General features: G+C 40.3%; 1 protein-coding gene across 5 annotated transcripts in view; it reads right to left on the minus strand.

The window, feature by feature from the left end:
• kif13ba (kinesin family member 13Ba) overlaps positions 1-12,719 on the minus strand; it is a 57,127-nt gene extending 44,408 nt beyond the window's left edge. For all 5 annotated transcript variants that reach the window (XM_038274436.1, XM_038274438.1, XM_038274437.1 and 2 more), the window contains exons 1-2: positions 12,577-12,719; positions 12,030-12,373 (exon numbers count right to left, since the gene is read on the minus strand). In XM_038274436.1, the coding sequence (XP_038130364.1) occupies positions 12,030-12,099 (70 nt within the window). In that variant the 5' untranslated portion in view covers positions 12,100-12,373; positions 12,577-12,719. The remainder of the gene's footprint in view (positions 1-12,029; positions 12,374-12,576) is intronic.
• Positions 12,720-14,077: the final 1,358 nt, after the last annotated feature.

A 14,077-nucleotide genomic window follows, 5' to 3' on the forward strand; every position in this document is an offset into this window, starting at 1 on the left:
AAATAAGTGAGCAGACGGGAAATCAGAGGCTGAAAGTGACCTTTTACCTCAGACTAAGCAATGTGGCAAATCAATAAAACTGGACACGTCGAGTCATGATGCAACACTCAACCATCTGAACGCCTACTAAGCCTTTCACTATCAGGAACGGTCCATGTGCTTTAAACGTTCAGGTATACCACTCAATTAGCTAAAGTTGGTCACATAGAACAGTCATTTTAAAAACTATTTGTTAGTGTTAAAGTTTTGGCAACAATAGTTTTATATACCTCCTACTCCAGAAGTTAAGTACACACTGGAAAAAAATTTAATCTAGATAAGTAATTTTTTCCCTAAAAGAAGTGCATCTGTTCTTGGATTGAGGAGGTAAAAGAGACATTTTGCCAATAGAGCAAGACAATTTACACTTAAAATAAGAAGTGTATATTATCTAATTATCTTATACTCATTCCATTGGCAAACCATCTCACTTACCTACTCAAATTAAGGGTAAATACACTTATTTAAGACATTTTTACTTATTTCTAGAACTTTTTCCAGTGTAAATCTATCAAGAAGGGTAATGATTTTTCTCTCCAAGCAAACCAGTATTAGAGTGATTAGATTCAAGACCAGAGTTTCTGAAAAAGATGCTGATTCGTCTGTTATTTCATCTGGATGGCACTACATTGCTCTCAGACAATAATGTAAAAAAAAAAAAAAAAAAGGACTTGCCATTTAAATCCCATATCAAACAAGTTTAATAAGGGATTGTGCAAAGAAAGCAGTCCATACATTGGTTACTTCAAGGCTGGACTATTCCAGTTCTTTACTATCAGTTTGTCCACTAAATAAAGTTTAAGTCTAAGGCTGATTTTTCTTCTCCATTGTCGCTGCATACATGAACAGTTCAAGATTGCTGCAAAGCAAGGAAATATCTGTTGTCTCCAAATGCTCATTAAGGAGACACGATTCCTGTGAAGTTAAAGCTGGACCATCAGCTGGTTTCTTTAGTTAGAATACTTTAAAGCCATCTGACTGTATAGTTCGATTGAATTGCCTCCGTAAAGTACCTTGAGATGATGCCTGTTCTAATAGGTGATGTATAAAAGGTGAATATTTTTTAATCTGATTAAGGACCAAAAAATTTAAAACAAATAATTATAGCTTAATTAAATAATTAAAATTAAAAGTATTTATCCAAAAGCATTTCGCTGAAATTTAAAGGGTAAAAAAAGATAAATAAAAATTTTACAGAAATGTAAGCGTTTAAATGGAAGACATTAAAACTTTCTGTCATTGAATTGGATTTTCTTACTGACTGGGTTATAAGAATGTGCTACGGTTTATTTGACATTTAATTATAATGAGAAAATAAATAAAAAAGCAGATTGAAGTACTTAGATTTGCAATAGCATATTTTGTGTTTCATAAAAAATATTAACCATGAAGAACCACAGGGCTCTGTCCTTATATCCCTGTTGATCTGCTCAAAGAAATAACAAAAACATGATTTTTTTTCCTGCTACTTTTGAGCCATCGGCGCCTTTTAGATGGTTGTTCAGTGACCAAAACAAGCAAACCCGCTCTTCACACCAGCACCCCACTAAAAGGCTGGTTCTCCTCCAACAGAAGTGTGACTCAGTAAGCTTGTCGCAGATATTTTTGATTTATGCCCAATATTGAAGCGTGGTTTGTGTTATTCCACACCACAACGCAAGAAGGACAATCAGCTGTGGGTCTAGATACGGCCGAGGCGGTGGGGAATTGGGGACTTTTTATCCCACAACGGAGGGACGAGGGCGAAAAAGAGCAGGGATCCAGGTGGAAAAAGGGTCCCAGTGTTCTCACACACCTCGCTCTTCTAGCTGGCCCATCTTCACTAGTCGCTTTTCACAATGGCGGTCATACAAACAAAACAAGCCTTTAAGGTACCAAACAGGAAATATATATACTGTAGAGCGGATGTAGATTTGACCAATCAGAGGCCTCCTGTCTGCGGTCACCTACAATTTTGCAGAGGTGCAGCCGAGTGCCATCAACACCTTTGTTTATAGATGTTGGAGAGCCGCCTGTTTTTCCAGTGTAGTCCTATTTCTCTGACTGTCACTGGCTGGATGTGCCCTTCTCATCCTCTTACATGGGAACTGGCTCAGAGCTCGTCTGCCTGGCTGTGTGTTTCCTGGACAGGGCCACCTTTTACAGTTGGCTTTTGTATCTCTGCTTCTGTCGTCTTGAACCCCAGTCGGCCTCAGCAGACGGCCGCTCACACTGAGCCTGGTTCTGCTGGAGGTTTCTTCCTGTTTCCTCTCCACTGTTGCTACAAGCATGCTGCTTGGTGTACTACTGTACTGACTTCGGCGGATGGTCACGAGAACTTCTGTAGCACCGGCGGGAGTGTTTATCTTCCAAAACAATGGCGCGTCTGCAAAATGAGTCGATACAATCAACTGGTTTTCCTTAGATAAAAAACTTTGAATAAATCTGACTGGATGATCTGATGCCTTGAGATGACATGTTGTGAATTGGTTCAATAGAAATAAACTGAACTGAATTGAATTGAATAGAGGCGGGGGCACATTTGCGTTCTCTGTGACACACGCAGACCACCTGGTTTCGAAGTATAAATCAGGCTTTACCCATTTTAAAGTAGTACTTCTCTTGTTACTAAATTGAACAAAAAAAGGGACACAACTGCTTTTAAATATAAACACTAAAAAAGAAAAAAAACAAAAAACAAAGCTTTAAACTATAGGAAACTAAGAGCGGCTACAGGTCTCTACTCCTACTCTCCTTCTCAAACAACCTCACTAAGTTATAAGGTCAGTGGGAGCGCTGCTCTCCTACACGAGTTGTTTCCAAAGGGCAATTACCACTAGCAAATATGATGTTTTACCAGGACAAATACAGCTTATCATGTCACTAAACTAGGCTGTATCAAACTCCCTTTGTCAGTAAAACAAGCATTTTAAATGCACCAGACCAATCCATACAAAATGATACTCCTTCTGCTGCATAATTAACTTCTAACACATCTGCTTTTTCTGCTATAATTAAATAAACACTATATCCATTTGCAGGATTTATACAGGAATGAGTAACTCTAATTTAATGCTTATTAATGCTATTAGAAATAATTTTATTGCCATCAGCAAGTACCCGTGACTTACATACATATATATATATATATATATATATATATATATATATATATATATATATATATATATATATATATATATATATATATATATATATATATATATATATATATATATATATGTGTGTGTGTGCATTTCCCCATTCTCTGGCTTTTTCTCCGCCTCCAGCTTCTCTTCAGAACGTACGGCTTTACGATCAACCTGAAGCAGCTCCGCGCAAATATATATTGCGGTATAATATATCTGACGAAATTGTTTTTATAAACATTTTTTTTAAATAAAGCATTTTAAATGCCACAATAATGACATTTAATTAATTTTAACGCAAATCAAGGCCTCAATTTAAAAAAAAATTATAATTTAATGACTTGTAATGATTTTTAATGACCCACGGAAACCCTGATTTACATGTTGCCAATAACCTAAACACAGCTTTGGTAGATGGTTTTTGACAACGATCTGAAACAAATGTCAGGGATAATCTTATGATGCAGTTGGGGGGCCTGAGCATGCACGGATGGTAAACATTAGCAAATGTGGAAGCACAGGAAACTGTTTGAGGTTTCAATTCCTTTCTTAACAAGTACTGTTTTAAGGACTGTTACGCAAGTGTAGTTCCCCAGTATGCAGGGGGCTCCTGATGATTGTGTGACAGAGAAATCATTACAGTAGTGTGTGTTTTATAAATATGCTATGATGTATTAAGGGCAGATCAGACTTCTGCATCCGCACACATCAAATGTTGCTTGGGTCTGGTCGCAAACTAGTTTTGCTGGTATGCTTCTGCATCGTCTGTCTGGAATTTCTAGGGACGCACAGCAGTTTCCCGCCAAAGCGCAAGGGGGAAGCTATCTGAGAACTCGCAAGAACTTCGACGGATGGTCACGAGAACTTCTGCGGCACCGACAGCAGTGTTTATCTTCCGAAACAACAAAGGTGCGTCTGCAAGATATCACAGAGAAGGATCTAGAGTTACTAGACATCGAAAAGGAACAGGTTCTGTTAATGGAGTTAGCAAAAAGGCCAATTAACCTTTCGTAGTATTTGTCAAGTGGAAGTGTCTGCGCACTTCTACTTGAGGTCTGCACGGGTCTGTGACCGTCCGGCGCGTAGTCAGGATGTTTTTTGAGGTGCGTGACACGCCCCCCCCGCGCAGATGTTCTGCAATCGTTGTCACGCACCTCAAAAAAAATCCTGACTATGCGTCAGACTTGACGGCTGCAGAGGCTATGTGTCAGAAGCATATATTGGCCTTTAGTCAGCAGCTACAATCCATAATGAATTACATGTAAAACATTTTAAACAGCTTTATACTTAGTCAACATTTTCTAGTTAAATTGAAATGCCTACGCTGTGAATAACTACAGAAAGTCACCATTTATATCATTGCAACCTTTTAGTAGTAGCTAATCAAGTTGACCGGTGAAGCTTGCAGGCCACGGAGGTAAGGGTACTAGACTCTGAAATAACAGTAAGTCCCCTCACTGATTGTGTTTATATCTGATGGAAGCCATCTTTGAATAAAAGCAAAGGCCTTTCTCTTTCTGCATATAATAAAATCTGAGCTAACACCTTTAGCTTCTGCCGTCAGTAACAAGCTTTAGCTCCAATCTAGGGAAGAAAAGGTTAAATCTAATCAATGCTATTTGAAAAACAGGAAAATGAATCATTTTCAAGCTGCAAAATTCAATGTGACAGAATAACATAGTAGTGTAATTTTGACTTTGATACACAGAGTTAACCTTAAACATCCATTTATAGAAATATTTTAGGTTAAGGTGCGTTTGCTTTTAGCTGCTAGAACCTTGATGTGGAGGGCTTGCTGTTAGTTTCCTAACAGCCATATTTGTCTTTCTTGTAAACTAGGCAAATGTGTAGTAACTAGAGCTGGAATTAAGGATTATTTTGCAAATTGATTCATCTGTCAATTATTTTTTTTATTAATCCATTAATAATCCGACAGCTGAAGGTTCCTTAAAGAAGATTTTTAATTACATTAAAACTTTTCCACTTGAGGAGTTCTAGATAGAGCAGATTGACAGAAGTTTGTTTTTTTTTTTATCTTAAATGCAAAATGTTTATATATCTTTTTACAATTTTGGTATAATTCCTGCTCTAATGTAGCCGGTCTGTCAGCTACAGGCATGTATTACTGTCTAACTCCAGTTAACGATTAATCGATTACTAAATTAGTTGAGGCTTGTTCCAATAATTGATTAATCATGATTAATCCGATTAATTGTTTCTGTCCTAGTAGTAACCTTTTTTCAGCCAGCTGACCAGCAGTGAAAAAGAACTAGTGGGATGGAGAATACTGCATTATTCAAGAAAAACTATAGATGCCAGGGGTGGAACGGTTCACAAAATCCATGGTTCGGTTCGGTTCACGGTTTCGTGGTCGCGGTTTTCGGTTCGGTATATGATGATTGTTAGCCTGACATGTTGGTCGTGTTGCTGTTAGCATAAACAAAACGTGTTGCACAATGCTTTCACACTGTTTTTATCCACAACTTTCTTTCTGCCGTCATCGTAGGTCACTCTAAATGCAAAGCGCTCCCATACAGCAGACCTATAAAGTGCTGCTGGCGCGTCTTCCAACTCCTGTTCTTTCCAACTCGCCATACCCACACAATTCTCCACAACAACTGATTTTTTTCTGCTACACCCGGCTACGCTGCTCCGCTTCTTCTTCTTCTTGTTTACTACTGGTGGTTGGCTTTGGTCGCAGTACCGTCACCTTCTGCTCTGGAGTGTAAACGCTTCGCCTATGAGAAAAAGGAGCAGCGCATGAACCGAACGAAACACACGCGAACCGAACCGAGACAGTCGAACCGAACGGTTCGGACGGTTTTCATAAACCGTTCCAGCCCTAATAGATGCATAGAAAAAAACCCAGCCTACCACGATAAGTAGCTCTGTAAAACATTAAGACCTACAGGTGTCTGAGGTCTAAAACTATAACGCTTTTGATAAAACGTTGTGCTTCTTTTTTTCTCTGCTGTGGCATCATTGCCCATGATCCACCTACCGTACTGACCCAGAGGTCAGCCAAGGGGAAAGTGTTATATAGTTTGTTTCAGAGGATAAATACACTCATTGCTTGCTGCCTCTGGCTGCTCCATAGCCAGCTCCCATTTCCGCTGGCTACCTAACAAGCTTTAGTCAGAACGTCCTGTGGCCGTTGCTACGCCTGAGTTTGCTCCGTTCTTCGAAGGCCAACGCCATGGGAACATGGAGCGTTACACAACGTTAGCAAACACACATTCGGACTCACTCCCTTCCTGCCTTTGTCCAGCTAGGCAGCTAAAGTGTGTCTCCTCCTAAACCTGGGATACACAGGGGCAGCGGCCTCCAGGCTGTGGTTTAATCCTCACAGGTCTGAACTGGGGCCACCCCCCTCCTTATACCACTGCAGTCTGCATCCATAAGTTTCCATCAGAGCAGAGAAACGGACAGCTATTGTTTAAAATGAAATTCATAAGAATACTTCTATACCACTAAACTAACAAGCAGACAGAAGCACTATTCACCAGGGTACTACTGGAAACATGGCAGCACTGCTTCCACTCTTACTTCCTATTAACACCCATGTTTTCATTTATTTCCCCTCTCTATAAAAAAGCTGATGAGTAATTGATGCCTTTAACATGCCAGAGCTAAAGGCTCTTATCAAGCTCTTCTTGAAGAGGAAAACAAAAGAAGGTGTTTTGACTGAAACAAGCGGGCAGTTTGCACTTGTGTGTTTCAGGTCAGTGAGCAGGCTGAAAAGGCAGAAGTGAGTGAGGGCAACAAGCAGGACGTAGGCAGAGACAGCCTGCAGTAATAAAAGGGAGGGGGTTCTCACAGCCAATCCCCACAGCTATGCATCCATAGGTAAAGAACATTAAATAACCTTACAAAAGTATTCACACCCCCTATCGTTCTGTCATACTGTGAAGCAACAACCGCAATAAAACTTTAGTGTGGTGGAAGGAAAATAAACCGTTTTATTTTTTAATAAAATGATCCTGTATTCGGCTCCATCTTCCAACCAGATCCCCGTACAATGCTGAAGAATACTTCCTCACTGCATGATAACACCACGCATCATGTTTCTCTGTGGGGATAGTGTTCTAGATGGTGTGCTGCACCCGTCAGCCTCTGCAGCTCCTCCAGAGTTATAAAGTGTCACTAGGCTGTTTCTCTGATCAATACTTTAGGTGCAAGGCCAGATTCTACGGTACTCTTTACATTTCCTGATAAAATGCACCCAGATGGACTCTGTTTTATCACCAGGTGATTGCTGAGGGCCATTTTTAATCACTGGAGTTCACCTGGCGATAAGGAGTTGAATACAAACACAACACACCATTTCAGACTTTATAAAACAGGTTAGAAACGGTTTATCCATTTTTTTTCTACTTCCATTATGCACTACTTTTACTTTCTACTGTATAATTAGTTACTCTGCATCCCCCTGCAAAAAACAAAACAAAAAACTTTAAATAAAAAAACGACCAGTGTAAAAAAAAAAGTCGAAAGTAGAAAAAGTAGATAGAATTTAGAAACCCTAAGAATCCTATTTTTTTAAAAGAGACCCATAAATAACCAGGCTCCATCTTACAGTATATCAATGATCTAATCAACCCTTATGTTCCTAAATAAGTGCTCTGCTCTCAGTCTGCAGGTTCATTAATGGTTCCTAGAATTTCTAAAAGTAGAATGGGATCTTTTAGTTATCAGGCTCCTCTGCTGTGGAACCACTTTCCAGTTTTAGTCCATGAGGCAGAGATCCTTTAAACACTTTAAAACTTTCCTTTTTGATAAAGCTTATAGTTAGAGTGGCTCAGGTTATCCAGAGCTATCTCTATAGTTATGCTGCTATAGGCTTAGACTGCTGGAGGACATAGGGACCACTTTTCATCATTCTGCTATAATCTCTATTGTGCCATTCTGCAGTACATTTTAATTCAACCTCTGACTTTATGTCCTCCCTGCTTTATCTAGTTATAGTAGCTTCCTCTGGTCTGTTCCTGTTGGGGTATGAGATGATCCCGTGGGAGAAATATCTGCTGGGATCTTGCTGACAACACTTTCAGTTATAGATTGGCCTGTTTTTTAGCTCTTGGTCTTGTTTCTCTTTTAGACCTAGCTATGGACTCAGCTTTTTCTGTGACATGGGCTACGTTCACACTGCAGCCTGAAGTGACTCAAACCCAATTTTTTTGCCCATATGCAACCTGGATCTGATCTTTTCATGGCTGTCTGAACAACATGGATCTGTTTTTTTTCCAATGCGACCCAGGCCGCTTGGCTATGTGGTCCTGAATCCGATACGAATCTGATCTTTTCAAATGCGACCTGTGTCTGAGCGGCCAGGATGGATTCATCCGACCCGAACGTCATTAATACCCGACAAAGGTCACTATTCTGCATCTTGCTACTCAGAAGCGGCAAGAAAAACAACAACCATGGCAGATGATGAAAAGATTGAGTTTTCATGGTTGGAAAAGATCGCTAGATGCACGCCGGCGCCACCAACCATGTTTACTTCCGTAAACCTGGAGCATGCTGGCCTGTGACGTCATTGCGTCCTCTACTGCGCATGTGGGACACTAGCGTTGTATGACTGCAGTTCACACAGGAGATCATATACAAGTCACATTTATTTGTAAATATGAACGGCAATGCAAAAAAATCAGATTTCACAACAAAATTGGAATTGAGCATTAAGACCTGCAGTGTGAACGTAGCCTTACTGTATGCACTCTCTTTCATCCCTTTGAGATGAAAACTGGCTTAGGACTGATCTGTTTTATTGTTTCTTTTCTAGATAGGGCCATCTCAGAAGCTGTATTTTCATGTTTTCAAACATAAAAATTATTTAAAGATCAGTGTTTCTAAATTCATTTTGTATCTCTGATTATCTCTTAGAACCCTCAGTCAACAGTCAGCCACTGAGCCTGGTTCTACTGGAGGTCTGTTATTGTTAAAAGGGAGTTTTTCCTCTCCACTGTTGGTACAAGTATAATCGGTTTGAGGGTCTGCTGTCAAGTCAATAACTCAATGCATCACCTGGTTTTCCTTAGATAGCAAACTCAGAACCAATCTGAATGTATGATCTGACTAAACTATCTCTATACGGTGCCTGAAATGATGTGTTGTTTCATTTGCATTATATAAACAAACTGAACTGCTTGTACCCCCCAGCCAATGAGAACAGTGTGATGCTCCACAGCCTCAGTCTCGTGACTAACATCTCAAGCTCTAAGTGTGGAAACATAGCCAGCAAGAGAAGAGGGGGGGGGTACATCTGATTCATTCTGCTAGTAATCCGTCAGCCGCTCTGCCTCTGCTACTTTTCACCACCTCCTCCTTTCACTGGACACATGCTATCCCACGAAGCAAACCCAACTTGGCAAACAACCAGGAAATGTCATCTGTGCCTTCTTTTCCTGCTGGAAATCTGCTATATAATTGCGTGAACCGCTGGAGCGTGAAGGAAGACTTGTGCGACACTGTGCCTTTGTTATCCAGGCTTTCCTGAAATTAGACACAAGGATGTAATGACAGTGACAGTGTGCAGCCCTGGGAGTCTTAGTGCCATTTGGGAATGTTTCTAAAATCAATTAAGACTGTCAAGATGGCACAGTGATGCTTCAAAGGTAAGACGTCTGTCAGATTGACTGTTAATGATAAGCTGGAGAAGCTGCTATCAAACTACTGACTCTGCTGTTGCATCCAGTGGGCCATAAATAAAATAAAGAAGCTATCGGCATCTCGATTAAACAGCAACCCAGACAAAGCATTCAGTCCCTCCAACAGCGGATCTCACACAGACGCTTGGCTTTAAATCTGGTTGGGTGGCAGGCATCCATAAGGGAAGCGCTGTGGTAGGACTGTATAAACATGTGCCATCCAGACCAGCGAGGCTAAAGCCTTTTTTTTTTTATATCTACAGCATCTCATTTCACTAATGGCTAATGATTTCTGAGCGCTCTCTCATTTCCAGGAAATTAAAGGGAAGACAACTTAAGACAGGCCAGTATCAGGAAGATGCTGTTTGATGGCGGTAAAGCTTAATCAGGGTTTTTTACCAAATGTATTTACAATCCTGACCTCACAGGCAAAGGAAATCAAACAACCATAATTCTGAGACATAAAAAAAAAACTAAAACAAAAGCTGTTGATCAACACTGACAGAACTAAGCAGATGAGGAACTTCCAGGAAGTCACAACCAAAATTGGAAATATCTTTGAGTTCAGATCTCTGATTAACTTGATGTGTAAGATCAGCAGGATTATGAAACAAACACACCACTCCCTAGTTATCCTTAACCGGCTGGAGCCTTGCAAAGGGAAGTCCTGCAGATGACAGTGATGGGACCTAGGAAGGGAATTCTAGTCTCCCTTTATGTTGTCAACAGCGTACTTCTGAGCTTCTGCATACACACAGACCTCTGGACATTTTCACACTCCATCACCTGCAGCAAACTTTCTAAAAAAACACCACAATCCAGCCTGCATCAACCTATGATACGCTCCAGATTATACATTGCTTAATTCAGTTCAATTCAGATTATTTCTATAGCTCCAATTCACAACACGTGTAATCTAAAGGCACTTTACACTTCAACAGATCATCCAGTCAGATTAATTCAGTTTTCTATCTAAGGAAAACCAGTTGATAGCATCGACTCACTGACTCCAATGCAATCCCTCACACTAAGCATGCTTGTAGCGACAGTGGAGAGGAAAAACTCTCCACTGAGTTTTGCTCAGTGAGAAACCTCTGCTGGAGGAGAAACCTCCAGCAGAACCAGGCTCAGTGTGAGTGGCCATCTGCTGAGGCCGACCGGGGTCGCTTACAGACCTATAAAGTTATTTTAGTGTTCTATATTTTGCTACATAATACTATGATATTTTGATTTTATAAGTAATTAATTACAATACTTTTATTACAATGTATCAAAGTCGTAAGGAAGTGGCTGTTCCAACTGTTTCTCCAGAAATTCTCCCGAGTAGTGCATGACTTTACACGAGTGTATAAAGTGAATTTGATTGGTTCTTTATCAAGTGGGCGCGGTTCTTGTGGCGGAAGGTTTGCAAGCACTTTTGGTTGTGGCTGGTTTGTCGGAAGCATCTTGCTAACCAGTTAGCAACTTAGTGCTAGTAGGTTCCCAATGGGAAATTCCATTGGGACCAAGTAGCACTAAATTGGTGACTTAGAAACGACACTGTCAAGGAACGCTATGGACAGAGGAAACATGCAAGAGGACGAGAGTTTAGTGTCGGAGGTCGTGGATGAGTCTCCTCCATCATCCATTTTTTATTTAGAAGAGGAAAGCGGGGACGAAGATGTTTTGGAAGAGGACGCCAGGGCGACAGAAGCTTGGTTTGGTGTAGAAGGCTTCCAGCCGTACATGTTTGAGCCCTTGCCTCGCAACGCTGCCAGTTCTGTTAGCTCTACGCCTGCCGAAGACACAGACGTCCATCCCCGTGAACACTGGGACGGAACTCAATGGGAAAGGAAATGATTCTGATCTCAACCGTTGCGTATATTAGCTGCAACTTATGAATCAAGATGCTATGACCAAAAAATTTGATTGTCAGATGATCGTTGATATATGATTGGCTGAATTTATGTGTTCAGGCTGACGTATAACTAACTGGCCTGGATAAGATAATTTTAAGACAGGATTTTTTGTTTTGTTTTTTAATAGAAATGTTGGGACAATATCATCTGATAAAGAGTACATTTATATACATGTTTAACCCAGAGTGATTTAAACATGACTTCCCTGCGACTTTAAGGGTAATGCATTGCTTGATGTGGACCATCTTTTGCACAGCAGTGTGCAGACAGATGTGTGTGCAGGGTTTCTTTTCCATATCTAGTGACCCTCTCACCTCTCCTGTTCATGGGCCGGACTCTCACGGCCACCTTGACATTGGAGTCATCCAGGCTCGGCTCCCCCATGCTGGCTGCTTTCTCCAAGAAGGTCCAAAGGAAACTACCTCCTCAGCTGGACAATCATCTGAAAAGGCTGCAAATGTAGAACTAGCCGGGGTGTCAACCAGCTAGCCCTTTACTGCTTTGCTCCAAAGTGACATGTCCTCCAGTTAAAAAAACAAAAAAGGACAAAAAAAGGAAGGCTGAACAGATTCCCACAGGAAACCAGCCTCCTCTGCTGAGTTTATTTTCTTCTTCGGTTCATATTTCGTGTTGCTTTAAATCCAGTCAGGCATGGGATCTGAGAGGAGACACACAGGCGTTAGTTAGTTTAAATATTAAAGCAGCTAATGTTTGGGAATGGGGAGGGGGAGCATATTAGCTGTTAGTGAGGGGAAGCGGGGCTAGCCAGCTAATTTACCCTGCAAACACTGGAGGAGCCTCGTTTCTGGCCTATTTATCAACTGACATCAAAATACACGAATAAGCAGCAAAACTACATACCCGAGCAGACATATGCCATCACTGACACTGCTAGACAGCAGAGAGAAGAGTCCTGCCGATGATCTGCGGCTCCCTAGCGGATCCCTTTCCTCTCAGCGTGAAGCTCCAGACTCCCAGCAGCATCCGCCCTTCGCCCTGACAGGCTGCCCTTCAAAATAAAAGGCTGCCCTTCAAAGTAAAAGCCACTGATGATTCCCCCCCCCCCCCCCCCCCCCAGTCTTCTTCTTCTTGGATTTATAGGCGGTTGGCAACAAACATTTAGTAGCATTACCGCCACTTACTTGTATGGAGTGTGGTTCATGATGGACCATCTAATAAACATAGGGAAAAAAAACAAAATAAATAATTTATGACGTTCCAGTATAACATGTTCTATTGTTTCATATTTTCCACAGTATTTACATTTGCCAGTAGTGTGCTTTTGAATTTTGAAAAGTGTATAAATACGTCCTGTATGCCCAAATCTTAATCTTGTTATCGCTCTATCCTTCCTCTTCTTCTTTTTCTGTTATGGCAGATTGCAAGCAACTTTAAGGTGCATACCGCCACCTACTGTACATGAGTTTGTAGCAACATTACATCCAGTTCTATTTTTTTTTTATTTTGTATTCTGCAGATAAATAAATAATGCTTTCCTAAATCTGTGAATATCCTTTATATTTCCTTTATTTCCCAATATTCCTTCAAGACTCCATTCTTTGCCTGTCCTTCCAACCATCCTTCTCAATTTCTCCCTGTCATGTTCATAAGTTTTAGAGTTCCTCAGTACGTGTTCTACATTTTCTTTTTCTCCACATGTATCATTATTTTTCCTACCTATTAAATATAAATTGTCATTTAAATAGGTATGACCCATTCTTAATCTTATCATTATTACTTCTTCCCTTTTGTTTCTCTCATTAACTATTCTATTTAATAAGATTTTTGTACCTTAAATAATCCTCCTTTCTTATCTTCCTTCCACCTCTTTTGCCATTTTTCCATTTCTTAACTCATAAGTGATTTCCCTTCCCCTTTCCCAAAAGGAAATGTAATGGTTATTTTCCCTCTAAAGCCATTTTTGCCAATATATCTGCCTTTTCATTGCTGTTTACACCTTCATGTGCTGGAACCCAACATAACCAAATATCAATGCCACCCCTATATAATGCAAATAGACTGTGCTGCATTTCTATTTCTAAATCTTTTCTATCATTTCCTTCTCCCTGAATACTTTCTAAAACTGCTATGGAATCTGTACAGACCACCACCCTGTCTGGTCTAACCTCCTCTACCCATTGTAAGCTTAGTTTGTCACCATTTCTGCTGTGAAAACAGATATTTAATCTGATGTTCTTTAAGAAATGTATATTTTAAACTCTGGAATACCCAGTCAGAGAGATGCAAATTCTTTCTAAATTAAACAGAACATGTTGTTATTGACACTGCACTAGTCTTAGGCTTCTACAATGAATATTGTCAACTAAAACATTCACTTCAATTCTTATTAATTTAATAATCT

This window comes from Cyprinodon tularosa, unplaced genomic scaffold (assembly GCF_016077235.1).
Source record: "Cyprinodon tularosa strain WSP-4 unplaced genomic scaffold, ASM1607723v1 ctg916, whole genome shotgun sequence".
NCBI classification, from domain to species: domain Eukaryota; kingdom Metazoa; phylum Chordata; class Actinopteri; order Cyprinodontiformes; family Cyprinodontidae; genus Cyprinodon; species Cyprinodon tularosa.